Source organism: Pelodiscus sinensis, chromosome 4, assembly GCF_052426305.1.
Source record: "Pelodiscus sinensis isolate ZL-2025 chromosome 4, ASM5242630v1, whole genome shotgun sequence".
Lineage (NCBI taxonomy): Eukaryota > Metazoa > Chordata > Testudines > Trionychidae > Pelodiscus > Pelodiscus sinensis.
The window spans coordinates 50,835,072-50,862,907 of record NC_143055.1 but is presented as its reverse complement, the minus strand read 5'-3'; the positions used below and the strand labels follow the sequence as shown (position 1 = coordinate 50,862,907).

Here is a 27,836-nt window from a genome sequence, read left to right as displayed (position 1 = left end):
TGCTAAAATTCTAACACTTAGCACTCTTTGTCTTCATAATAATCTCTTGTGAAGTAAATTTAAAAAACAACAAATAGTCTGGTAGCACTTTATAGACTAACAAAACATGTAGATGGTATCATGAGCTTTCATGGGCACAGCCCACTTCTTCAGATGACTGGAGTTTTCTTCAGATGACTCCGGTCATCTGAAGAAGTGGGCTGTGCCCATGAAAGCTCATGATATCATCTACGTGTTTTGTTATCCTATAAAGTACTACCAGACCATTTGGGTTTTTTTAAGTTTATCCTGCACAGACTAATTCGGCTACCCCCTGAATCTTGTGAAGTAGTTTAATTAGTATGCTCTCCATTTTGCAGATGGAATAACTCAGGTAGGGAGATAAACTACTTGCAAAAGGCCTCTGAAGAAATCAAGTCAGGATTAGAACACAGCCATTCCTGGCTTCCAGGCCTTTCATTTTAGTGTACCTGTAGGTAGCAGGATATTGTATTTGAATGAACCTGTCTTTACTGTCTACTGCTACCTCTGCCTAGTCCAACAGGTTTCTCAATGTGCTTACCTTGTATTATCAATGAGAAAGTATAGCTTTTAGTCTCTTCTCCGTTTTCAGCAACCAAAGTATAATCTCCACTATCTTCTTCCTTGGCCCGAATCAGTTTTAATATACTTTGGAATCTATGGAAACAAGAGATTTTGTACACATTATTTTATAAAACATCAGAACAAATAATTACAAAAATCAAGCAATTTTAGTAGAATATATATATGTACGCAGATACTTTGCATTTCTATAATGCCCTTCCTGTCAAAGTGCTGTTCAAACATTAAGTAAGTCTCCCACACCTCTGAGAAGCAAGCAAACATTATCATACCCTTCAGGGATTTGGCAAGGGCACTGATGTGATTAAAATGATGAGCAAGAGATTATTTTGACAGCAACATTTTGAAAAGATTGGAATGGAGCCAGGCGAGTATCCAGAAGGCAGGATTGTAGTAAGATTAAAGGAGGTTACAATTGTCAAGGTAGCAGCCGATTACAGCCTGGAAAAGCAAATTAGCTGATAAGATGGCCAGAAAAGGATGGTTTTTATATTTGGCACTGTGTGACTGCTGCTGGCATAAAGTTCTCGTACCTAAAATTCAAGAGGGATATTGATGAATTGCTCAGAGAAAAGCCTCAGGAATCACTGAAAGATTAGAAAACATGCTTTATAATGATAGATTCAAAGAGCTCAATCTATTTAGCTTAACAAAGAGAAAATTAAATGATGACTTTTCTACAGTTTATAAATATCTACAAGTAAAACAAATATTTGATAATGAGCTCTTCAGTCTAGCAGAGGAAGGTATAGCACAATCCAATGTTTGAAAGTTGAAGCTAAAGAAATTCAGACAAGAAATAAGATGTACATTTTCAATGGCAAGAATAATAGACCACTGGAACAATTTGCCAAGGGTTGTGGTGGTTTCTCTATCACTGCCAATTTTTAAATCAACACTGGATGTTTTTCTATAAAATGTGTTCTTGGAATTATTTTGGGGAAGTTCTATTGCTTGTTTTATACAGGAAGTCAGATGAGGTAGATCACAGTGGTCCTTTCTTGGCTTTTGAATCTGTGAATATTGTGGCGGAAGCAGCAGTAGAATATGGAGTGAAAGAGGAAGAAGGAGTCAAAAATGTTGCCCAGGTTACGTTAAATTATAATGTTGTCAACAGCAATGGAAAATGAATGAAGGGCATAAAGTGTGAAGGAAAAATAATGAGCTAGGTTTGGCTTTGATAAACTTGAGTTAACTGCAAGTCATACAAGAAGGGCTAGCTATCAGAGAGAGAGATAACAGTAAACCACTGTAAAAGTATACTTGAGAATTGCCACCAGAGCAATCATAATTAAAAGAGAGTTAGGCTACCCAAGTATAAAGGAGAAGAGGATGAGTGGAAAGAGAGAGCCCTGACATACTCCAGTGAAGAGGAATGCCCCCAAAGGAAACTCTTAAAGAAGCGTAAGAAAAGCAGGAAAAGAATCAGAAGGAGACAGTGACATGGAAGCAGGCCCACCAACAGGGGTGGAGAGTGGGGAAAGGGAGCAACTGTCCAGTGGCCTGGTGATTCAAAGGGGCCCGGAGCTCTGGACATCACTATCATTGCTATGACATGGCAGTACCCAGACCCTGGATTTTTTAAACCACTGCTAGAGAGCTATGCAGTGCTTTGGGGCAACTCTTAGGGCTGGCTGGGGAGGTGGGGGCACAGCCCCCCACACACCAGGCAGCACTGGGGGGGGGGGGGGCGGAAAGACATCTGGGTGAGGCTGGCTGCCCTCGATCACAGCCATCCCATCTGAGGATCTGCCCCTTCCAGCTCCCAAGAGCCCAGTGTGGCTGTCAGCTACCCTGCATGGAAATCAAGGACAGAAAGGATATCAAAGAGGGGATTATCATAGGCAAGGAAAATGAGATTTTATGTGATGTCTTGGTTCTTCTCACCAAATTCTAGGCATAGATTTGATTAAATGGAATCACAAGATTTCTGGAAGAGAAACTCAGACCGTCACCTTATCAAGACCTTTCTTTACCTTGTCTCATGGATCTTGTTTGAACTAGTAACAATCTCTGTAAGGTTCTCAGTCAGAGTCACATTGTCTTTCAGCCAGATCATTTTTGGAGCTGGGTACGCCTGCACATCCACTATGAAATTTTTGACCTCATGTAAATTGACTGCTTCCAAAGGACTGAACTGGGGGTCCAGATGAATGAATCCTTTATCTGTAAATGACAATGGTTGACATAAATATTGCTACTCACTTTATTTCAAACATGGTATTTGCCAGCATGCTAACAATTTCTGGACACTAGAATTGGACCTTACCATAAACTGTAATTGCTACTCTCTTATTTTCTTTAACCTCCTTGGTTGCATGTTGGGCAGTACATTCATAATCCCCGGTGTCTTTCACTGAAGCCTCAGGAATGGTCAAAGTGTAAACCAGCTTCTGAGATGGAACTTTAATATCATCAACTTTTGTCACACCTTTTTCTTTCTGTGTTTTGGAGAGAAAACTTATCTTATTTAAACAACCCAGCTACAGGAAATAAATACAGTACAAAAATGATGATCCCATCTGAAGGACAGCAATGAAAGAGTTACTACTGTATGATCCAAATTCCATATTCAAAAAAAATGGCTTTATGAGCAAGGACAAATTTTCAGGCATGGATGCTGCAGGTATGCCCATAAGAATGCATAGTTTTGGAGCTAACAAAGGTTAAAATAGGTTAAAAATTGCATAGGTTGTGCACAGCGCCGTAACTAGGTATTTTTGTACCTGGGGCAAAATACTAATCATGCGGCCCCTTTTCTTAGGTCAGCACATGTCAGTCACACTCTTCATATTTGCAGCTTATTATTTTTACTTATTGCATCTTTGCACCCCTGATTATGATGCACGCGAGGCGAGTGCCCCACTTGCCCCACTGGTGACAATGGAAGAAGACTGAAGTGATGAATGTGTAAAACTGAAAATAAAATGGAACCTTCTTACACAAAGTAATTTTTTTTTTCAGGCCCTTACATTTAAAAAAATTAAAGCTGCAAATCTGGGTCCAAATTATTCTACAACTTTAAAAGAATCCACAATTACCAGACCTTTTACACAACAGCAAATCTGTGGGACACTGACTACAAATGGGATTTCACTGAACAGAAACTTCACTTCAGAATCAACATTATGAGAATTTGGGACTGGTTCTCCTCTCACAACAGGTTTTCATTAGTGTAATTCCACTGACTTTACCTGAGTTACTCCTCATTTACACCAGTGTAACTGAGAAAAATCAGGCCCTATCAACACTGCGACTTGAAGAGAGTCATTTTTAGAGTCAGATTCACTTCCCCACCAGTGTTACGTGCAGACATTTGGAGACATTTCCAGAACATTCCATCTTTATTCCACCAGGCTTTCTAAAGCACATGTTTAAGAGAAATTTTATTCCTTCTTTGCCACAGTTCCAATCCCTGATAACTTCTTATGCTCCCAGTCACCCCAATCTTGCTCAAATCCTTTGCATGCTTACTAATATGAATTCTATCACCCGATACTGATTTTCTGTAGTCATAACCTGAAATAAAAGAAATGGTACTTTCTTTTCTCTCTTCCTCTGTCCTTGTTCAAATGGTGAAGAACTGATCTCTTCATATCCCCATATTCCTCACCAACTGATAACGATAATTATGCAAAAACAAACCAAGATATTTACCACTTTCCCTGGATAATTCCACTGTAAATTAACCATCTCGTTGTCAAAGACCACACAAGTTACAACAATTGTTTCTCCTTTTACATGTACAGTTTGAAGGGCCTCAATCTCAACTGGCAGCTGTGAAGTAGCTGAGGGGAAAAGAAAGAGAGTGCACCAAGTTTAACAACCATATGCTGTATACAAATGGTATTCTTCTAGGGCTAGATTGTTTACGCAATTATGGTGTTAGCAGGGAAAGAATCGCACTCAATATTTTTGCCGTCCTTTAGAAAATAAACAAGAGTACCTTTCAAAATGTAGATGAAAAACTGATCTGACTTGAACTCCACTCCTTTAACAGTTGTTTTGCATGTGTATGAGCCTGCAGGAAAATTTCCTAGGAACCCTTGTTTGCTGTCATAATAGGCATATACGACCTTGGCTTCACTGTTAATTAAAACTACTTGAGCATTAGGGTCACTTGTCCGACAAGGGATAATGGTCGAATCTCCATCTTCTATTAGGATGAATTGATCCTCTGGAAGTAGAGGAACAAAGGGCATATCTGGATCTGTAAAAAAGATAATAATTTAACATTGTATTGTTTTTAATGTACAAGTGGGGAGACATTAGCAGGTAATTATGCATATTGATTGAAATGAATAAATTTGTTTCTTTAGCAACAACCCATAATGATATTTTCCATCTGTTGAAACATGTAACAAGTCAGGAGTCCCACCAATAGACAGGATCCTATGGCCCCAGCCTGGGAAGTTTGAGGTCTCCAGGAGAATGGGAAATGTTCTTATTTCCTTTTGATGTGGATCTGGTGCAGCTTTCCCACAATGCTATTCATAGACAAAAACCAAAAGGCTAGAAAATCAGTAATGTTTAAGTGTGAGAACTGTTGCACATTCCTGAAGGAGAAAATAAAAATGAAGGGCTGAACCTCTTGTTACGCCTATGCAACCCCACTGACAACTCTTTCCAGAAACACTTTTAGGGCAGAATTTGGACTGAAAAGACCCATTTTCCAGCTCAGGGAAATTGATTTGTATTTTGGATCTACATTAACTGGCATGCACAAAGGAGATTAGGCTGCTTAGAATAAATGTCCTGGCTTTCAAGTGGTATTGAGTATGAGTAGCCTAGGGCATGTCCACACTACCACTTTTGTCGGTCTGACTCAAGGGTGTGAAAAAACATCACCATGAGCCACATAAGTTACACTAGCGACGAGGAGTCCTGTGGCACCTTATAGACTAACTGAAGTGTAGGAGCATAAGCTTTCGTGGGCAAAGACCCACTTCGTCAGATGATAAGTTACACTGGTATACACAAACTTTCCTGGTGACACAGCTACCAGTACTCATAGAGGTAGGTGTGTTATGTCGATGAGCAAGCTGTCTCGTCAGTCACACAGAGTGGCTGTATGAGTGATCTGACAACAGCGCAGCATTGGTACAGCTGTGCTGCGGTAAGCTTGCTAGTGTAGACCTGGCCTCAGGCTGACTCACCAGGCTGTGCACTTTGTAAGAGCCCCCACTTGGGGAAAACTGATGAGATAATTGATAATTCCTTTTTAAATATAACCTCAGAGCCCTGGAAGACAATGGGAAGAGTTCGTAAAACATTCATTTTATAAAAAACACTTGTTCATGTTCCTCTCCCTCCCCCGTCAGCCCTCCAAAGAAAAAATATTAGAAACCAAAGACATTGATGTGATTGGTTTTCAGCTAAGTTAGTTAGATTTTTTTAAACATTTCTGGCTAGATATCTGTACCTATATATTTCTGTGTGTCCAGCACCAGGATACTCAGGTGTCATTAACTATGGTTGTTGTTGCACGCGGTTTCCTGAACTAAATGGCCCAACCATAAAAAAGCAAACAAATACCCAACATTTTAAAAAACAATGCAGTGCACCCCAGTGCCAATTGCAAGTCATAGCCAGCTTTAAAACAGCAGCTCTGGAAATGATCAGAATCTGCAACTTCTAAATACGTAAATAACTACTGCAAGCTTATGAGCTTATGAGCCAAGGTTCATCATCCATTTTAACAATGGGAGTATAAACCCCTCCAACAATGGGATTTATAACACAATGGCAGACTCCTTGTAACAATAACCCAAACATAGCACTATAGAACTAATATTCACCCAAGTTGATACTTTTGCTTTCCACATGTTTATTAAAAACATAAAGAGGATTCACCTAAAGTTTTTTTTCTGCTTGTATAGCTATTAGATCCTTATGTAAAAGTCTTAAAACAAGCTGGTTTTGATCAAGAAATTTGCTCCCCCACAACCCTCATAATTTATTATTGGGAGGGGAATTGCTTTGCACAAAATAAAAACATTTCAGGGTAGAAACAGAACTTTTCTTGATTATTCTAAAAATAGGTGAAAAAAACTTTTGGAACACTGCCAGCTGGCTCTCTAGTAAGAAGAAAAACTACAAGATGTCTATGTCTTGCAGATCTAGTAGGCTCAAATCTGTGACAGAAAGTACCTGTGGGTGTGTCTAGACTACATCCCTTTTCTCGAAAAAGGGATGTAAAATAGACACTTCAAAATTTCAAATTAAGCTGGGATTTAAATGTCCCATGCTTCACTTACATAATGCTGACCACGGGTTTTTTTTTAAAATGGGGCTTTTCTATAGAAAAATGACAGTTTAGACGGGGATCTTTTGAAAATAAAACCCTTTTTTGAAAGGTCCTGTAAACCTCATTTTTTGACCTTGTGTGTCCACACCTTATCTACTGTTGTAATAACTTTTGTACAAAGACTGCATTGAGAGGTATTATCTGAAAAATAGACAATATTATCCTTTTAAAATATGTGTGATAACACTGTAGGTGAAGTTATAAGATTCTACTGTATGGTGATCTTAACACATCATCCAAACTGAGATTGACAAACAAGTCTGTCTCAAACAAAGCAATGCACACTCTGCTTAATTTGCATTTAAGCAATAAACAAAGTCATCAAGCAGGAAGGGAAGACAAATAAACCTCAATCAACTAAGGAAAAGCAACAGGGAACATCCTTCTCACAAATTTTTTTTTCTCCAAAATCTCAGCTGGGAGCAGTGGTAAAAGTAATTTCTTACCAGTGTGGTGGGGCACATCAGTAAAGGGGGGGACCATGTGACCTTCCCACATGCCCCTCCTTGTGACTCTACTCTACTCCCAGTCTGGGGCCCAATACTCTTCCTCTCCCTTCCCTATCCCATGTCACCTAGGAAGAGGAGGACTGGGGGCAGTACAGCTGGAGGAGCTGCCAGCTGTTGTGCACCTTTCCCCGTTCTGCCCCAGCCAGCAGGGAAAGATACAGAGCCCACAGCCCCACCTCCTGCCCTTCCATGGAGCTGCCTCTCTTTGGGGTTGGGGGTTCTGCTCCTTTCCCCCACTGGGAGGGTCAGCAGTGTGGGCGAAAAGAAGCGGAATTATCAGAAGCTCCTCCAGCTGCTGTACTGCTCCCATTTCCCCCTCCTCTGCCTTGTTCTCCAGAGAGGCAGCTCCATGCGGGGGCTGGAGGTGGTATGGCATCTTTCCGGTACTCTGTACTGGCTATGTATAGCTTGCTGGTTGGCATACCAGACCATACTGGCTTCCTTGCACAGCTTTGTTCCTTTCTTACCTGTATGCTGTACTGGCCTGTACTCCCACCTCTGGCTGTAAATATTTTTCATGAGGGAGACTGACTCTATAAAAAGAGAGACAAAGACCCCCAAGGAACCTCTCTCCTTTTCCTTTCTCTCTCTCTCTCTTTGGCTGTGTCTACACTGGCACCCTTTTCCGTAAAAGGGATGCTAATGAGACACTTCGGAATTGCAAATGCCGCAGGGGATTTAAATATCCCCCGTGGCATTTGCATGAACATGGCTGCCGCTTTTTTCCGGCTCGGGGTTTTGCCGGAGAAAAGCGCCAGTCTAGACGGGATCTTGCGGAAAATAAGTCCTTTTCCGGAAGATCCCTTATTGTACGGAATAAGGGATCTTCCGGAAAAGGGCTTATTTTCCACAAGATCCCGTCTAGACTGGCGCTTTTCTCCGGCAAAACCCCGAGCCGGAAAAAAGCGGCAGCCATGTTCATGCAAATGCCGCGGGGGATATTTAAATCCCCCGCGGCATTTGCAATTCTGAAGTGTCTCATTAGCATCCCTTTTACGGAAAAGGGTGCCAGTGTAGACACAGCCTTTCTGTTCATTGCTTCACTGCACCAGAAGGGAAACAGGACACAGCCCCTGAACTGGAGAAGGGATCCCAGCATGGGCATTGAGTGAAAGCCCAGCTGGGGAAAGCAAGCCCAGCCCTGCCCCTTCCACCTGATATCCCCTCGACACCCAGTCCAGTCCTTCCTGGCCACTTGGGGTGTGTCTAGACTACATGCCTCCTTCGACGGAGGCATGTAGATTAGCCAGATCGGAAGAGGGAAATGAAGCCGCGATTAAAATAATCGCGGCTTCATTTAAATTTAAATGGCTGCCCCGATCTGCCGATCAGCTGTTTGTCGGCAGATCGGGGGAGTCTGGACGCGATGCCCCGACAAAGAAGCCTTTCTTCATCGACACAGGTAAACCTGGTTTCACGAGGCTTACCTGTGTCGATGAAGAAAGGCTTCTTTGTCGGGGCATCGCGTCCAGACTCCCCCGATCTGCCGACAAACAGCTGATCAGCAGATCGGGGCAGCCATTTAAATTTAAATGAAGCCGCGATTATTTTAATCGTGGCTTCATTTCTCTCTTCCGATCTGGCTAATCTACATGCCTCCGTCGAAGGAGGCATGTAGTCTAGACACACCCTTGGAGAGCCAGGGCTGCTATGCTGTGGCCCTGGCATAGCTCTCCCTGGTGGCTGGGGAAGATGAGCTGCTGTGTCATGGTCCTGTGACTTCCCTGGCAGCCAGGCTGTTGAGCTGGGCTGCCTCTCTCAGCAGCCCAGCAGAGTCATGCTGCCACGTCGCCTTCCCCAGACTTCCCCCTGATTGTGAGATTCCACCCTACCCAGAAGTATCTTTCTTGTGGTGGGCCACTTAGAACTGACCTGACGTTGAGGTATAAAGACACAGGCTCTGCCCAAGCTTCTATAACTGTCTTAAGAATACATATTAGTGCTGTGAGTTTGTCATGATAAATGTGAGGGAATTCATGGAAGAGTCATACTGACAGTCGCATTTATGGTCCATAGAAAATCCAAATGTCATTGCAAAACAGACTTCAAAGTTTTAGGGCACTTCACAACATCTCTGGTGCTGCCTCTTTCCCCTTATATAATCTTTTTGTAGCTCCCGGCATCTTTTTGTTTTCCTTCACTAACATGTTAAAGTTTTACAGGATGACTTGGAACCTTTTCTTTTCCCTTGTTTTCCTGTACTGCCCGTCTACGCTAGCACGCCGAGTGCTCACTGCCAGTCTACCCATCTGCTCCTTTGTGTCCCTGCAATATTGTCTCTCATCCCGTTCCCCAAGAGAGCCCCAGGCAGTCCTATATAATGCTTTACACAGGCTCTCAATAAAGTTTATAAAGCCATTTATCTTCACATCACCCACTTTTCACCCATCCACCCACTTACCCTCCTCTTCTCCCCGCCAAAATCCCCAGATGTCAATCGTTATCATCTCTTTCTTTTTAAGGACGTTGTTGCTCATGTAATAGTGGATCATGACTCAGGCTGTGACTCCTATTACAGCCATGACAAATATGTTTAATAAATTCTGACTCCAACCTCAGAGGATTGGCAGACAGGAGGGCATTCTGTGAAGTCCCCACCACTTCCCCAGGGGTGTGGGGGAGCACTTCTAAAAAGAGAATGGGAAGGATGATGTTCCCTGAAATCCCTGTTGGGCAGTGTTCTTGTTGTTAATCTAACACCTAGCTCAGTAGATTCAGAGTGATTTACCAAATTGCTGTGTCATTTGCCCATTTTATAGACGGGGAAACTGAGGCTTGGAACAGCTGTGGCTTGCCCAAGGTCACCCAGAGGGCAAGAGGCAGAACTGGGAATGAAACTTACATCTCCTGACTCACAGGCCAGTGCTCTATTTACTAGACTACACTGTCTTGTTGCTTTTGTCATTGTCATTTCTTTGGGGCTAACAGATTTTCCACTCTGCATGAGAGGAAGTTGGCAGGCAAGAAAGTCAGGTCTTGCTGTGGAAATTATGACACTTTGTGGCAAATGATGCATGAAAACACCGCATTATTTGCCTTTTGCCAGTCTGCCTCGCAGCAAATTCTTGTTTCCTGCTCTCTTGTTATAGGTGTTCAAATACAACATCTTATAATCACCTGGGATTCCTACTTCCTCCACCCCATACATAGGTGATCATCTGCTACACTGCAGTTTAAGTTTTCTATCAATTAATACATTTCCTCACCTCAGGTATTTGAAAGTCACAATATATAACCTCTAAGCTATCAATTCAAACCCAATTCAGCTCAACAGTGACCAAGAGCCATTAGCATCCACTGACTATGTTATGGGATGTATGAAGTTAGTTGGTCTCAGTACAGGTCCCAAAAGACTCATTCTACAAGCCACCACCAAATAATTAGCATTGGTGTTCTCCTGACTAGAAGCCTTCGCAAAGAAATCAGTGGCCACGGAGGTAGACCTACATGCACCTACAGGTCTGGTCTCTGTGTCTGAGTTGAGGTGTCCATGGGGGATCACTGCCTTTTCCTGCACTTTGTGGGGAGAATGCTTCAGTCACATAGGGATGTAAAATCCCATTTAACGGGTTAATCGGTTAACCGTAGTGCTATGCACTACATTTAACCAGTTAACCAGTTAAAGGAGGGGTAGATGTGGGGAGACCACTCCAGCCCAAGAGGTGACAGGTAGGGGGGTCTGCTGGCCCCATGTGGGGCTGCTGCTTCCAGCCCATGTCCAGTTAACCGTTACCCAGTAAGCACCAGGTTAACCGTTCACATCGCTGGTCTCCAAGGCCATCAGTTCATTATCTTTCATGAGAACAAATTCATACAAAACAAAATGACTGTGAAGAGGAGCATGCCCAGCCCAAATAATGAGGTTGCTCTCCATTTAAAAGCTCAATAGGGTCTTTGGTATTTCTACAGAGCAACCCAGGTAATCCTTTCAGCACTCACCCATAACACACTCACCAGGCACATAGATGTAGATATCCTTCCCCTCTATCTCCCCGTCCTCCTCTTGGGTATGATTGTAGTAACAAGTATATAATCCGGTATGAGCAGCTGAGGCATTCCCCACTTCCAGCAAAGTCACAAAGAGACCACTGTTGTTCTCTTCATTTCTAATGTCTATTCTGTGGCTTCCTTCAGCCATTGGATACTGCCAGGTCACTTCGCTGTCTCCAGAGCACTTCAGGGTAAAGGAGGAATTCAGCTGTACAACCATTTCATCTCTATTCGGAAGAACAGTCGGCAATGGAAGCTGGCAGAAAGTTAGCCAGGGTCCTGTCAAAGGAAATGAAGAAGTAACTGGTTACTAAGCAGAAGATGCTCACCACATGGATATGGACAAACCAGCCACATTGGTCAATGTGCCCTTTTGAAAGCAGTCACAGCCATTTCTCCATGGAGGGAAAAATAATTTCTCTTTGGAACTCTCAGACAAAATGCTGTTCAATTCAGATCAGTCTGTCTGGCACTGAGAAATGGAAGACAAAGAATTGAAATTAGAGGCGGCTCTTAAATCCTCAGATCCAAACAGCCCCAGACTGTGGGAGCATTTTGTGCTACATTAACGCCTATATCTGAGCATTACAGCAGCCTGGATCCAAACGTTGGGTGTGTTTCCACTGCAAAACAGACAACCAAACAAAACAACCAAAACAAAACCTTGCGGCAGTGAGTCTCAGAGCTTGGCTCTACAAATTTGGGAAATACTATGATGTTAAAAATCACCATGTAGACATTCTAGCTTGGGTTTGGAAGCCCAACTCAGACCTCAAGCTCCAGCTCAAGCCAGAATGTCTACTTGGCTATATTTAGTGCCATTCTGTCAACTGCAGGCCCCAGTCTGTAGACCCAAACGCTGAGACTCACGGCTGTGAGTTTGGGGGTAGGCGGTATTGCAGTGTAGACATAGCCTAAGAGGCTCAGGCCCATCTCTAGTTGAAGTATATGGCAGACCAGACAGCAAATATAACTAACTTATTGAACAGGGTATAGTAACTGTAGTACTTTTAATGTTCAAACTGGATTTACAGAGCCAGAGTCTCTGGTTTGGGCCAATTGTACTTGTGCTGGTTCAGACCCCACCATGAGAATAATGAATGGTTCAGCCACACTCAGCTCCGTGTCCCCCAAGAAATCATCAGGGGATAGATAAACGGTTTGTCTGCCAGGGGACCATCACAAAGCAGGTTGAGTGGAGGCAAGGACTGGGCCCATCGTGGTCACTGTTCTGTTTCTCAAGCCATTGCGAGTATTTTACCTCTCCTAGCTAGGAATTCTGGCCTTTTGTATATGTGGCACTTTGGAACAAAGCTTGTCCTGCCCCACACTTCCTTCTCTGGATCTAGAAGGTCTGCTCACCACAGCAGCCAGTGGTACAGAGGAAAGAGGCAGCCTGCACTCTGCTGCACATCCTTGAGCTCTGCTCCCACCAGTTGCTGAAGTAATATGGTGGGAGTGACATGGCATGGCTGTGCATCAGCAGTGACACAGACCCACGAGCCAAACCTCTTCCCCAGAGAGAGAGAGAGAGAGAGAGAGGGAGAGAGAGAGAGGTTCAGGGGTTACTACAGCTGTACAGTGACTTCCATTCCCCTCCATCCAGGAACTTCCTCATTTCATATCCACTCCTGCAGTCGGTGATCTTTAATCAGTTTTTAAAAAAAGAATGAACTGTCCATATATATTTAATCTGAGTTTTGGGACTGTGTTCCTCACTGTTTTTATTACAACTAATGTTAGAAAAAAAAAAAGAATTTACAGCAGCTTGGCTGTAAGCCATGTTGTGACATTCATTATCACTGATCACACTGAAAACAACCCTATCTTGGACATCTACTGCAGAGTGCTGATTGACGCCCAGATCTACAAAAGAGAATGAATGAAGACACACAGGAATGTTACCTGCCAGGAGACATCCCAGGAGCAGGAATGTCCTTGGGGAAGTACCCATCACTGCAGACACCTGAAACAAAAAAGCAGAAAATCAGGAAAAAGTACTTAGTGAACATATTGATAAAAGAAATGAGCTTTGTGTGGTGATTCTGATTCTACCAACAATTTAGGAGTACAGACAGCATACAACACACAGAGCTCTCTCAGGGAAAGAATACGGAACAAAAAACAGGACTCTGTAGCACTTTAAAGACTAACAAGATGGTTTATTAGGTGATGAGCTTTCCTGAGCCAGACCCACTTCCTCAGATCAAATAGTGGAAGAAAATTGTCACAACCATATATACCAAAGGATACAATTAAAAAAAATGAACACATATGAAAAGGACAAATCAAATTTCAGAACAGAAGGGGGGTGTGGGGGGGAGGTAAATGTCTGTGAGCTAATGATATTAGAGGTGATAATTGGGGAAGCTATCTTTTTGTAATGGGTAAGATAATTAGAGTCTTTGTTCAAACCTAAGTGTAAAGTGTTGAATTTGAGCATGAATGACAATTCAGAGGATTCTCTTTCAAGTGTATTCTTAAAAGGCCTTTGAAGCAGGATGCAGGTAATCAAGTCATTGAGACAATGTCCTTTCTGGTTGAAATGGCAAGAAACTGTTTTTTCTTTGTGATCCTGTCTAATATCTGTTTAGTGGGCATTGATCCTTTGGCGAAGTGTCTGAGACGTCTGTCCAATGTACACAGCAGACGGACACTTTTGGCACATGATAGCATAAATTATATTTCTGGATGCGCAGGAATATGTGTTCTTGATCTTATAGTTCACTTGGTTAGGTCCAATAGTGGTATCAGCAGAGTGAATATGTGGACAAAGCTGGCAACGGGGTTTGTTGCAAGGGAAGGTACCAGGGTTGGTATTACTGTGGTGTGTCCTGTGGTTGTTGGTAACAATCATCTTGAGGTTAGGTGGTTGTCTATAGGAGACTATGGATCTGTCTCCCAGAGCCTCTCGGAGTTTAGTACCCTGTTCCAGTATAGGCTGTAGTTTATTGAAGTAGTTGGTTTCTACGTATTCGTCTGGCTCTTTCAATTTGCTTTTTTATTTCTCTGTGTGGGTAGTTGAGTTTCTGGTCTCTGTCAGTGGGATTAGAGCAGATGCGGTTGTATTGCAGGGCTTGGCTATAGATGATGGATCGTATGGTGTGTTCTGGATGGAAGCTGGAAGCATGTAGGTAACTGTATGAGTCAGTGGGTTTTCTGTAGAGAGTGGTGTCTAATTTTCCATTGCTGATTTGTACTGTGGTGTCCAGGAAATGGATCTCTCGTGTAGAATGGTCCAGGCTGAGATTGATGGTGGGGTGTAGGTTGTTAAAATCTCTGTGGAATGTCTCCAGTGTTTCTTGGCCATGAGTCCGGATCATAAAGATGTCATCGATGTAGTGTAAGTAGAGAAGGGGTAAAAGAGGACGGGAGTTGAGGAAACGTTGTTCTAGGTCAGCCATAAAGATATTAGCATACTGTGGGGCCATGCGTGTACCCATGGCTGTGCCGCTGATCTGGAGGTATAAGTTGTTCTCAAATTGGAAATAATTGTGGGTGAGAACAAAGTTACGTAGATCTGCTATCAGATTGGCAGTGGTGTCCTTTTTGTTCCAGCTACACCAGACTAACACGGCTACATTTCTATCACTATTCTACAGGAAAGAATACGGGCACTTTAGGTCAAATTCTGCACTTGTGGTCCAATCATGCTAAGCACTTTCTGCCTAAAATCCCTACAGCACCTTGCAGAATTAGGCCCATAGTTCCATCGCTCTATGCATGGAGTAACTCTATGGAAGTAAGTGAGACTGCAATGGAATTATATCAGTGTAAATGATGGCGAGATCTGGCCTTTGGATTGCAGTATAATCTAAAATCACTTTCTCTAATAAAAATGTACCATCATCTGCAAAAGATCTATTTTATCGCTGTATCTCTTTTTCAGATTGTTCAATAAGTGCATTTGTTTCATTTAATAAGAATCCCCTTGATTGAGAGAGCTTCTGTTGAAAACATATGTTGAAGCTCTCTAGTAAAACACAAGAGGGAGCACAAGACTATAGTTGTGTTTCTCCAGAACCTCTTTTCCCAAGCAGCGTAAAGAGTAATGGACTATGTGGAGTTTTCTGGTCTTCTGTCTAAGAGATACAGAGCACATTGCCATAAGACAGCAGGCAGTGTCCAAAGAATAATTGCAATAAATAACATGCCATGTACTTTAATTTCAGCTTCTGGCAATCAAACTGTTCATATTTCCAAAGAAAAACCGGTCATCCCTATTCAGTTTTGCTATTGATTTCAATAGAGACCACAACATCAGTATATATTGAACAAGGACAATACAAATTGAGCTACCAAAGTGGACACAGAGCTCTGTAATGTTAATTAAATGTTGATAGCAAGCCATGCTAGTGTAACCGCCCGAACCTGGGACCTCTAGAGCTTAGTGCATGAGCCTCTACAGCTTGAGTTTTTACAAAGCCAGTTCACTCCCAGCTAAGGCTGTAGAGCTCACTCAATCTCATCTCTCCCTGTAAGTGGTCTAAATGCCACTCCATGGGACTGTGAACCACACCCAGTAGGTGTGTGGGTTACACTAGCAACCAGTTCTTCCAAAGTGCTGGACACCCTCTACAACCACCATAAGGACCCAACAGCTGTTGTTGAGAAGGGAACACATGCAGATTCTTCCAGCTGTCAACTACACTTCAGAACAGCATGATCAGAGAATGGCAAGAAATATTTATTTATGAAAGATGAGTCGGTCCTTCCTGCCTCTAGCCACATGTGGAACAACATATAAAGCTGGGTTGAAGACTAAAATGTGTTTCATACATTGTGAAGGACTTGAGCGGTGCAGTGGCAATATGAAGATTTACAAACTCCCAGCTAAACGGAACATATGCAACAGCTTCAGAAATTCAACAGACAGCATTCCAGCAAAGACAAGCTATTCAGCCTGATTTTGCAATTAGCAATAATGGCCATGTGTTTATGTATCTGCCTCCCACTGATAACTGACTCTGGGACATCAAAGAAGTACTCTGGTTTCAGCCTGTTTTCTCACTTTTATCACATTTATATCCTGTATTTCTTTAGATAAAGCAACCCACTTTAAAGAATTCCCATACTCTGCCTTATTGATTTGACTGTTTACAGCTCTGGTTCCCCAAGAGAATGTTACTCCTAATGTCTGCCAGGTTTCCTTCTGCCCTTACACATAGAAGGATCTTTTATCACAGTATATTGCTTTCATGGCTTTTCGTGAAAAAAAATGCAGTCTATAAAGAAGTGTTTTGGATCTGATTCTCCTCGGACCCTGATATGTAAATCCGGAGTAATTCCACTGAAGTCACTGACATGATGCTCGTGTAAAATTTGTATAACTACATGGTGAATCAGGGCTTCCAATGCCCAGTGTAACTATGGGTGATGACACTATGATGTGACATGATTAATCAGCTTAGCTGCTAGCGTTATTTTGAAATAACTTAGACCACATCTACACAGCAGAAAGTTATTTCTAAATAATGTTGAAATACTGTCAAACTGGAGGACTTCTTACTCTGACTCCTGTAATCCTCAGTGTACGAGGAATAAGGGAAGCTGGAGGAAGAGTGTTTCATTTCGAAATAAGTGCTGTGTAGATGCTCCCAATTTTGAAATAAGCTATTTTGAAATAAGCTACGCAATTCATGTAGCTCAGTTTGTGTTGCTTATTTCGAGTTAAGCTCTGCTGTGTAGATGCACCTAAACAAGCAAAAAAAAAATTGTCTCATTCCAGGGCAAGAGAGAGAGTTAGTCCATTCCAGCTCTTCATGCTTTTTATTTTAACTATTTTAATTTAGTCAGCTGCAGTAAACACACCAGGTTCAGTTCAGAACATCCCATGGACCAAATCCTTATCTGCCAAAAATTGAGTCAATAAAACTACACTAGCTGAGAATCTGGGATCAGGTCATAAGCATATATGCAGTGTATGAATATTTCTGGTGTGATCCTTCATTCCTTGTACATCTAGGACATCCACTGATAACAGAAGGAATAAGGAGGCATGCAAAGAATGTTACATCTGGTTCAAATTTCCAAATTAATCCGTCAATGTATATATAAAAAGCAGAGCATATAGAGAAAAGCAGTAACTATATTTATTTAGATGTTTTGGTCTTAATTAAATGTTAGCATTTTTTATACTTATTCTGATGACACTAAATCATGAAAGGAATATGTTCAAAATATTTGTGTATAAGGACCCAGTCTGCCACATACTTGCTATCATGTACAGTGCTTATCACCATGAGTGTTCCATTGTCTGTGGTGTGTAAGTCTAAACAAAATGTGGTGAAATTTTTATCCAGAATTTTGTGAACCTTGATGGAAAATTTCATATAGAAAATGAGAGACCCAGCCAGTCATTCTGCACATGGTAGAGGGAAAGCACCAGCACTACCAGGAGGAAAGAGTGGTATACCTCTTTCATACTGTCATAAATTAAGCAAAGACCTTCACCAGGAAAGTAGTAGTGTATATCCATTGTTAAATCCCGTTGGGTACCAGTCACCTGCATTTAATCCAATTGACCACATGATGGCAGTGTTGATCCACCCGAATGCAGCCAAACTGCATTTCTGCGGCAGAAAGGAACTTAACGAAGTGGCAGATGGAATTTGAAGACTCCAAGTCTCCATGGATCAACTTGAAACTGTTATTTTATATGGAAATGATTTTAACTTCATACAAGCAATAGTCTTCCTAAAAAGACTTGATTCCTGCAATGCTTATCTACATATGCAGAGCTAGGGGGGACTGCTGCAGCAGCAGGTCTAAATACTATTATCTATCTCTTCAGATTTTGAAACCATAATGATAAGATTATCTTAATTTGGGAATCAGTTTGATGCTTTTTTGTGCAAACTCTCGCTAAGACTGGCTTCTATGGGGAAGCTCTGAGCTTTTCCAGGAAAGATTGGAGCAAGATAAGAAAAAAAAGAAATCATTGGATGGAAATGGCATGCTTTCCCAGGGCTGATTTAAATATGTAAACAAGGCCACCTGTAACTTTCTTGGTCATTGGCTACTTTCTTTATAAGACATCCCAAAAGCAAGACCCTATGTACAGTGAACAACAAGTTCCGAAGATTTTCATCGATACTCAATGGAAAGGACCAAGCAAGCCAAAGCCCATTTAAAATATACTAGCAAAATGCAGTTTAAAATTAAATATCTGTTCTTAAAGAAAGGGTGGCTCCATTGCCCCTTTCAAACTATTTACATTCAGGGTAGCCTCAATTAGTTAGTAAATAGTAATTCTCACTCCCCAAAGAGCTTATAATCTAAGGCCCTGATCCTGCATTATGATCCATGAAGGCCCCTTTGACTTCAGAGAGAGACTACAGGAATCAAGATTTCCCCTTGCAGATCAAATTACAAGATCAGGGTCTAAAAGTTAAAAAAGAGAAGACAGTCTGAAGTGGCACACCCAAAGGAAAGGGAGAGTGGGTGACAGTCTGCCTTTGCATTTTAAGCTATTACCACTTTTTGTGAGCCACAGTGAGGCAGTCTTCGAAAACACTGCTCTTTGAAACAGCTGAAACAACTCTGGCTTAAATCATCCTAATTTGGATCCAGAGTACAACACAAAGAAAATTAGACCAAAAATGCACCTTACTTCATCATGCTTCCCTGGTACCAACTCTGTGCTGTGTGAAGATCTCTTTATAGCCTACACAGCTGGTGACAAATGGTAGCAAATATGGCCCCAATCCTACAGTCAGAGCCACGCTGGCAGACACTTGTGTGTCCCCTCCCTGCACACACTGATGTAATTGTGGAATCTGGGCCATCATTTAAAAACACAGATCTCTGACCAGGGACAGAAGAATCTGGTGTTTGGGGGTTCTGAAATCCCCTTGAACTTTTAAAATACACTTTTAAATTTACTGAAGTTTTATCAAGTGCTTAGACATTTTTCTCTTAATTCAAATCACTGCTTAGTCAGGCACATTTCTTTTAACAAAAGAAAAAGCTGACTAGACACTAAGAATGAAGATGTGTTATTGAAGATAATTCTTCCCTGATTGTAGGGCATTTTTAAAAGCCAGATCTTTATAGTTCAAATTTTGCTTGAGCCAAATGGAAGATAAACCTCCAAATCTTTTCTTTCTGTCCTATTAGTTTTGCTTAGTCCTGTCTCTGAATCCACTGTGGCAGATTAAATCTACCCAGCCCTTGAGTCTGGGTAGAGTGGCATTGACTTCAAGAGGGTTCTGCATTGGTGTGGGGAACTACTCTAGTAGATCCTATAGCAGGATGGGCTCCTTAGTTTGGGCGTGGGGGGAGCGGTACTACTCAGATTCTGGTCAACTTTCTATAAACATTGTACGACTCGGGAGGTAACCATACATCTAACTGCTAGAGGGCAGTACAGCACTGCAAAAGGCACGACTTCAAGCCCTGCTTTTGCAGAACGCAGTCAGCCCCAGACTGGATAATCTCCTGCCGCCTCTTCCCATGGGAAAACAATCCGGCACCAAGCAGCCTATCCACCATGTCATCCCACTCAAGGCACCAGCTCTAACCGTTTAACTAACGCCTCGTCTCTCACTTGGAAAGCAACCTCGGCCCTTTTGTTAAACCAGGCGGCTTTGTTTGGGAGGGAAAGTTCTTTGGGGCTGCCTTTCTAACTGTGGATGCTAACCAATGGGGACGGGTATTAGCCAGTCACTTTAAGAACGAGCAGTCCTGTGGCACCTTTAGAGACAGATATATCATGAGCCTTCGTGGGGAAAACTAATATAACCAATATATGTGATCGTGAGTTTCTTGTGAGTAAAAACGGTGAACGGTTAGGTGTGTTCTCACCACTTCAATCCCCCCCAGCGTTGTGGCAGGAGGCTGAGATGTTTCCCTTATGCACACACGGACATGTATGGTACTAATTACTGGCAGGAAAAACCCTGCAGAATCAACATTCCTATACCTAGAGATACAGGCAGACAGCTGAAGGACAGACCTCTGTAACTCTTCCCTTCCTCCTCGCCTCAGCCCTGACTCAGACGAAGAGGCCACTGATTTCCTTCCCTCCCTGTGGGGCGCAACCAATTCTCCTCTGCGAGAAACACCAAGGTTTGGGATTACAGCCTGGGGAACGGTGTCAGGTCAAACCATTCTTCTCCCCAGCGCCGCTCTCTGTAGGGCAGGCTGTCATTTCAACATGGGTTCCGAAACCCAAGCGCGCACACAGGGAAAACTCGCGGAGAACTCAATAGAGATAAAACCTGTCAGGTCAATGGACATTTAACAGGGTGCAATGGAAATTACGCTAACTCCCTAGACCTTTTAAGAAGGAGTGCTGTCCTTGAGTTGAACCTAAATCCTAGGGCAAGGAATATACTTCTCCATTACAGCAGGGAGATGGAACAATGTTTATAGCAGGCTGCTGAGAGCCCTGGAACTAAACCGTAAATCTTGGAAACCACTTCAAGGCTCCCCTAGTTCCAGTACCTATACTCTGCAGTTAAACAACCAACTGGACTTGTGAGCCCTTTCTGCGAAAGACTGCAGGGCGTTAGCATTGCAGCGCGCACGCACACACCCATGTACACAAACACACACACACTCTCAACCGCCAAGCCCAGTCCCCTATGGCCGGAGAACAACTGGATGCTATAAAGCCTGCCTTGATGGTATCAGTTTGTTTAGTTTCGGGGGAGGGGAATGTTTACATTCACACTTTCAAGCGCCTTGGTCTGTTTTTAACGTCTGGCCAGCGCTTGCCACTTACTGACTCTTTGGGAGCGAAGCCAAACGATCCGAGGGTACCACCCAGCGAACAAAGTCAGCGCATGTTAGGGAAGACCCGTCTATGCCGTGACCATATTGGCAAGCCAAGAAGCGGCGAGTTAGCGGGAGAGGCTGACTCGAAAGAGCCCAAGAACAATGAGAGAGCCCAGCAGTGACGTCAAATTTCAGCCACTTCGCTATTTTCAGAGGAAACAATAGCACGACCTTTGCCAAGCTGCAGCAGCAACCCTTAGGCGAGCCCGCCAGAAAAGGAACAAGAGGCGGGGAGGCGCCCCGCAAATTTGTACTTTACGTGGGTGAGTCAAATGTTTTCCACTCCGCATGTCCTGGAGCTGTCACACTGGATCTGTCCCCAAGGCCTCGGGGACCCCTTCACACACGAATTCCAGTCCACACTAGTCCATGCCCAGCAGTTGCCCACCGTGGCGGTAAGGAGCCTGCAGGGTCCCCAAAGCCGCTTTCCATGGAGGGGGTATTTAGATGTTAGGGATCCATTCACCCTTTGTGGGATGCCCGGTCTTGTAGGGGATCCGACGCTGTGGACATCCTGCACAGATAAAGGCGCCTGTTGGGGCAAGGGAAAGAGTTCCTCTCTCTACCTGGCCTCAAACCTTCTCAGCCCCGAAACGCTCCGTATTTGACCTACGGCGCAGTTCCAGAGGCACACGCTGGGCGAGGGGAACGCAATCCGAATTCCGGGACCACCGGTCTCAACAGTGGGGCCCGGAGAGATGTCTGCACGCCAGAGGTGTCACTCCCAAATCTGCTCCCCGAGCCTGCAGCTGGTTCCTGGCTTGCATGGCTTTCTTCGCAGGGACTAAACATGTGGGTGGGACGTGGCCAAAGCAACTGGAGAATTTGCTTATGGAAGGGTTGAAAACTCCGGATAGAAAAGAAACCCGTAATCCAGGCAGGAGCACAGCGAAGGCGCTGTCTGTAATTGCAGTTACCTCACGTTAACTAAAGGCAGCGCTCTCTCCTCGGGGATTGACCCCAGTCTCTGCTCCCAGACGTGTTGCTGAGCCCTGAGGGCTGGTGCTGTCTCCCTAGAGCCATCCCGCTCCAAAAATCTGTCCAGCCCTTTTCTTAGGAGTGTCTACAAGCTGCTGGAGCCCAGTCCAAAAACGTTCAGCAATGTAGCGAGGAGCCAAGAAGCCATTTCCTCGTCCTCTCGGGACTTGTCCAGGGGACTCCAGGCTGGCAGGCCCGGCTAGTGTCAACCGCAGCGCCTGACAAAACCCAGGCGCCCACACCACAAGCCGCAAAAGGCGACGGCCCCCGACAACCCCCGGTCATCCCCACAGGGCTCGTGCGCCTGGGCTGGAGCGGGCTGCCAGGGGCGGAGCAGGGAGCTAGGGGCCCTTTAGTGGCTTCCAGGTAGCGCCCAGAGTATGGAGCTCGAGGGGGGAGCGGCTCCTGGGCGCAGGGATCGGATGGAGAATGACTTGCCCCTGCAGGCTGAGTCCTCCGGGCATCTCCAAGCGCGTAGCCCGAGAGGGGAAGGGGCTCGGGAGGAGCAGGGAAAGACAAGGCAGGGAGGGGTGTGAACCGCCGTGGGGACAATGGAAGAGGAGGGCAAGTGGGGAGGGAAAAAGATAAAGCCCAGCGTGGATTGAGACCACAACAGCCAAGGGGTTGGGAGGCTCGAGAAAGAGCGCTCCCCCCACCCCGCGTCGGTCCGTCGCATCTTCCTTTTACCTTAGCGAAGCCCTAAGCTCCCCGCCTACGCCGCCCAACAAGCGGAGCCGGGCTCCTTGGCAAACCCCCCGCTCCCCTTCCCGCTACGAGATTCCTCCGCCCATCCCGGTCTGCACACAAAGGGTTTCACTCCAGATTGGGGCGCCTCCTGCACGGAGCCCGGCGGCAGGAATGCGGCGCTGTGGCCCCTTCGCCGCGGCCCAAATGTGTTTGTCATTAGCGCTGCCTTTCCGCCAGCGGGGCAGCCGCCTCCAGACAGGGGCCTTGCTCGCAGCTCCCAGTGGGAGAGCCCCCGCTGCTACCTCCAGTCCCTAGGCGATCGCCGCTCTCTCTTGCCCCCGGGACACCGGAGCGCCTGCTCCATCCATCTCCCGGGCCGAAGGGGATCAGGGAGACGTTTCCAGCCTTCGCTCCTCTGCCAGCGCCCTCGCTGCGCGTCCCGGGGTGCGGCAAGTGCCCCGACCTCGTCCGCCCCTTCTCCAGCCAAGCCCCCTTCGCCAACAAAGCGCCGATGAGTTGTGCTCTCAGGGGTGGAAGGAGCGTCCCCTTCCCGGGACAAAACACCTTCCCAGCCCGGGGAGCCTCCGTGCGCCCCCTAGGAGAGGGCTGCCCCCCGAGGAGCGAAAGCTTCTAGCGCCCTGTGAGTCTCAAGCGCAAACTTCCAGGGTGAGGATCCCCAGCGCGGATCCCGGGAGGGGAGCCTGCCCCGTCAGCCCCCGCACGCACAGGCAGATCCCCAGCAAACTTCCATTCCTTCGATCCGGATCGACAACGTCCCCTGGACAGAGAACCCGGACTGGAACGCTCCCCCGCCCTTACCTTCCCGTTCACACGTTAATCCGCAATGAAAAGTCTAGAGAAAGAGTCAAAAATATGTCCACGTCCTCGCCGCCGCCTCCTCCCTCGCTCCCCGCGGCTCAGACTGCAATGCTCTCACAGACCGAGTCTCGTAATTGATTCGATGTTCGAGTCCATCCTTCCAAAACTAATCATTGCTTTAAGTAAATAGTTGTCAGGAAACGAGCCCCCCCTTCGCCCCTTCAGAATAAGAGCTGCCTTGGTCCGCTCCGCGCCTGAAGCCCAGCCCCCAGCGGCTCTTACGCAGGCAGGGGGGCCAGCCAGCTCCCGCCGCGGAGGGGGGCGACAAGTAGAGCCATATGGCAGGGGAATGGGGGGCGAATTTGAGAGTTTTGCACTGCGAGGAAAGGGGGGTTTCCTGCAAACCCACCGTGTTCCCAATGGCACCAGTGCGCTTCCCTCCACACGCGCTTTGGGCAGGTGAGGGCTGCCCAGGCTGGTCCCTCTCCCGGTGTCAGAGCCGGGATGAAGAGGCAGCGCTGGAAATGAATGGGAAGCTTGCTGATGCGCTGGGGCTTGGTGTAGGATGGTGGCTGGCGGGCTGGCTGAGAAGCGCCCGGCTCCCACAGACAGGCGAGGCCCTAGAGGGTAGGAATGGAGGGGCCAACGCAAGGTAACGCTGCCCGAGCCCCGCTGCTTCCAGTGGGCGCCCTCTCTTCCTAGGTGCGCTCCGCTCCCAGCGCCCCCGCAGAGCAGCGAGGCGCTTGGCAGGACATTGCCTGGCGCTTCGGAACAGGTCGCTTTCGCAGAGTCTCAGGCCAGAGCTTTGATCCCCCGCCGGGAGATACGCGTATCTCGGCGGGGTCGGCGGTCGCTATGTGCTGGAGATAAGCGAGCGTGGAGACACTGAGATGGAATCGTGGTGGGAGTCAGATGGGGCTGCTCTTCGTTTTCTGGCTGGCTCCTGCCACGAGGCGCTGAGCTCACCGCTGCTCGCCTCGAGAGTTATTCAGCTGTTGGGGGCGAGGGGGCACTGCAGCCCTAGGAATGGGAGCTGAGGCGCGTTTCTCCAGGGCAGGACTTGGGGCGCGCAGGGGGGAGGAGGGGCGCTGCTGCAGAGGGTGCCCTAGAGGAACTGGGGGTGAAATTGCGTCCTCGGTTTGTTCGGTCCTTTCCCTTTCTCTCACCCTGCGTCTGTCCTTCCTAAACAAAAGAAGTTTGTTCTCAAAGTCAAGCAACGGGCTCTGGAGGGGTTTTCTCCCTCCCAAGCGAAGGAGAATTGGTCTCTGAAGCGCAAATCCCCGAAGGGACAGGGCCGCGAGAACTGTGAAAGGCAAGGAGTGTAATCCTGCTCAAGCGGAGAGCCCTCTGGCTGCCTTTGCAGGGTCCCTGGTGCTCCCACTGCCTGCAGCCTTTTGCATGTTCTCCACCAAGGCAACTTCGGCTTGGGTGAGTGCACAACCTCACTATTGCTTCCACATGTTCCTCCAGGAAATCATTGGAAGCAGCTATATGAACAGTCCCTTGTTTGGAATGCTAACAGGATACCGTAATGCTTGTAAATAAATACCAGGCTCCCATCGATCCTCAAGCAAGGAGAAAACGTATGCATCTTGGAGTGATTTTAGCTACGATCTTTCAAATGGATGGATAGAAGAAAAACAAAACCTCTAACGAAACCGATGAACCCTGTATCCTTACAACGGTTTAAATAAAAGCGAGATTTGGAATTCGAAACACCCACCCAGTCTGGGCTCCGGAATGGCAACGAACTCGCTAGTAGCTTTGCAAAATAGTTTTGTTTCCCTTGGGTTTATAGCCATAAATATCGCGTGGGGATTAAATCCCTAAAACGATAGACTGGACGTTTGATGCTGTTGTGTCCGGACTAGAGGTGAAGGGAGAGTCACTCTTGCCAAAAGAACAGAGAAAAAGGGGGGGAAAGGACTTTTCCTTCTGGTTGCAATTACCTGTCTCATTTGAATAATGTCTTTGTTATGATCATTAGCAAACAGTCGCTAACTGCTTCCATGTGGGATACCCCTGGGCTTAGAGAAAAAAGTAAATGCCCCTCAGTAGAAAAGTTCTTTGGAGGATGATCTGGTATTCTGGGAGCTAGCATTTTATTTACTGGCTCTACCGCAGCCACCTCTAATATGAAATAAGTACTTTAGTTAGCCACAACGTGGCTAATTACAAGCCCTGGAAATCTATGGCCAGACTCCCTTTGCCTTCAGCTTTGGCTAGGTTCGGGCCCAACGAAATACCGCGTATAGTTCAGCTGATATTGACTCTGCTTCTGTCGTGTTGACATTCTCAGCCTTTTATCTCAGTCCCTGAGCCAGGCGGGCTGCCTCCTTCAGCTGGCTTACCAAAGGGAGTGCGAGATGCCCTTCCCTCCCTGTTGCTCTAAGATCCTACGGGATAGTAGAGCAGAGCCAAGCAGGGGGCCATGTGTGGTCCCAGGCTTGGGAACAGGGCGAGAAACCTCCCCCTTACAAGGCTGGGTGTTTGGTTTGGTTCTTATCTAGTGTATCTGGTTGATAGGAAGCAGCGAGCTGCACACCATATGGGCGCCCCAGGCCGGAGGGCTCCCTCTGCCCCTGCTACCGCCCCAGCTGCCTCTGGGCCATTTGCTGGGAACGAGAGACCACGCTGTGCTCCTGTCCTCCCCCTCTCGCCTCCGCTCCTTCGCTAGCCGCGCTCAGCCCTGCTTTGGAAACGCAGCTAAGGGTCCTGCCCTGATCACCGAGCCGTGCGGGGCGTGCAGGAGCCAGGGCTGAGGCGGCGCCCCATTGTCACATGGGTCCCACTTTGGCGAGCCAGGCTGGGGAATGGGCCTGAAGGACACCGCCTTGGGGGGAGGGGCTGGGGCGAGGGGAGGGAGAGGAGGACCCTGGACGGTTAAGAAACCCGTTTAAAACATAATTCAACATCTGGCTATTTTCACCCCCTCCCCCCTCTCCCGCCTCTAGGCACTGTGGTTCCCTGTGGCTTGGCCAGACTCGGCCTTCTGAAAGGCTGATGTATTGCAACAAGCCGTTCTCCTGAACAAGCGCCCGCCCCTCCCCACGCAAGGCCCGAGCCTTTCACAATCCTGCCTCGTTCGGACTCGGGGATAAGTGTGGGGAGTCTGCGGATCCCAGCCCGGGCTTTCGCGGGGCGAGCCAATAGATGTAACCCCTCCAGACAGGGGCAGCGGCAGCGGGGGGCGGGAAGGGGCGCTTTTTGGCTCTCTCCCCCGTGCTTCAAATGCCCCCCGCTTATGTCACAAACTCTTCCGAGGGGCATGGTGCTCTCGGGGGGACTTTCCTCCCCAGACTGTGGATGTGGCAGACAGATGGGAGCTTCGCGTCTGAAACAAAACAACTGGAGCCCAGCAGCTGACACGGCTGTTGCCTCAAAGTACATGTTTACACTTCAGCCCTGTACTTCGGCGTGTGTATACACTGCGGCGCTAACCCCGCCTGCAGGGCAGTTCGCACCCCCACCCCGGGCTTGCAGGGCCAAGAGCAGAGACAGTGGGGAGGAAGACTCCCCGTGGAGCAGGGGGCGGCCGGGGGGTGCTGTTGAAACAAGCGGCGGAGCTGCTCCTGTGCGCCGTGTATGGGGCCCGCAGCGCTCCTGGTCCCCAGGAGAAGGAACAATTTGCTGTAAATAATGAGCCTTTCCTGCGCCTCCCTCTGGCCCCAGGGCGAGATGGGCTGCGTGTGACTAGCCGGGGCTATTAGGCAGGCGAATGGTTTGTCAGTTCGCACCCCTGACTTGCGGGGCAGCGCTGGCTGGGGGGCTGGGTGAGCCTGCTCGCCCTCCAAGCGGGCAGCGGTTTTCACGTGCTTCGCGTGTACACGGGGGAGTGGCTGGAGCGGGGCTGGAGGCCTTTGTCTCGGCTCGAGGAGGTCTGGTTTTCATTATTCTTACCCGTGTTTGAGCGTTTGCAGCATGGACTTTCTTTGAAGCGCTGTGCTGGCTGATTCTTGCCCGCCCTACCTCTGCGGGCCGGGGGGAGCCTTCCTTGTATTTCCCACCTAACCTGGCTCATCTCCCGCAGCGCTCCGAGGTGGAGGGCTATAGGAACCCACGGGGCAAGCCCTTGTTTTGAGCGTACTCCTGTAAAACTGTGACTGGCCCACATCGGAGTCACTCGGGGCTTGTCTGGTTCGCTCCCAGCTCGGACCACAGTT

The 27,836-nt window shown here is 46.5% G+C and overlaps 1 protein-coding gene across 4 annotated transcripts in view; it reads right to left on the bottom strand.

Moving 5' to 3' along the window:
- The window catches only part of PDGFRA (platelet derived growth factor receptor alpha), a 54,913-nt gene extending 30,697 nt beyond the window's left edge, over nt 1-24,216 (bottom strand). The window contains exons 1-8 of one of the 4 annotated variants that reach the window (XM_075930412.2): nt 24,083-24,216; nt 13,315-13,375; nt 11,374-11,688; nt 4,550-4,813; nt 4,261-4,391; nt 2,873-3,044; nt 2,580-2,769; nt 563-678 (exon numbers count right to left, since the gene is read on the bottom strand). In XM_075930412.2, coding sequence (XP_075786527.2) covers nt 563-678; nt 2,580-2,769; nt 2,873-3,044; nt 4,261-4,391; nt 4,550-4,813; nt 11,374-11,688; nt 13,315-13,363 — 1,237 coding nt within the window. In that variant the 5' untranslated portion in view covers nt 13,364-13,375; nt 24,083-24,216. The other 3 variants (XM_006113483.5, XM_075930411.2, XM_014568697.3) reach the window with 3 other exon arrangements.
- Nucleotides 24,217-27,836: the final 3,620 nt, after the last annotated feature.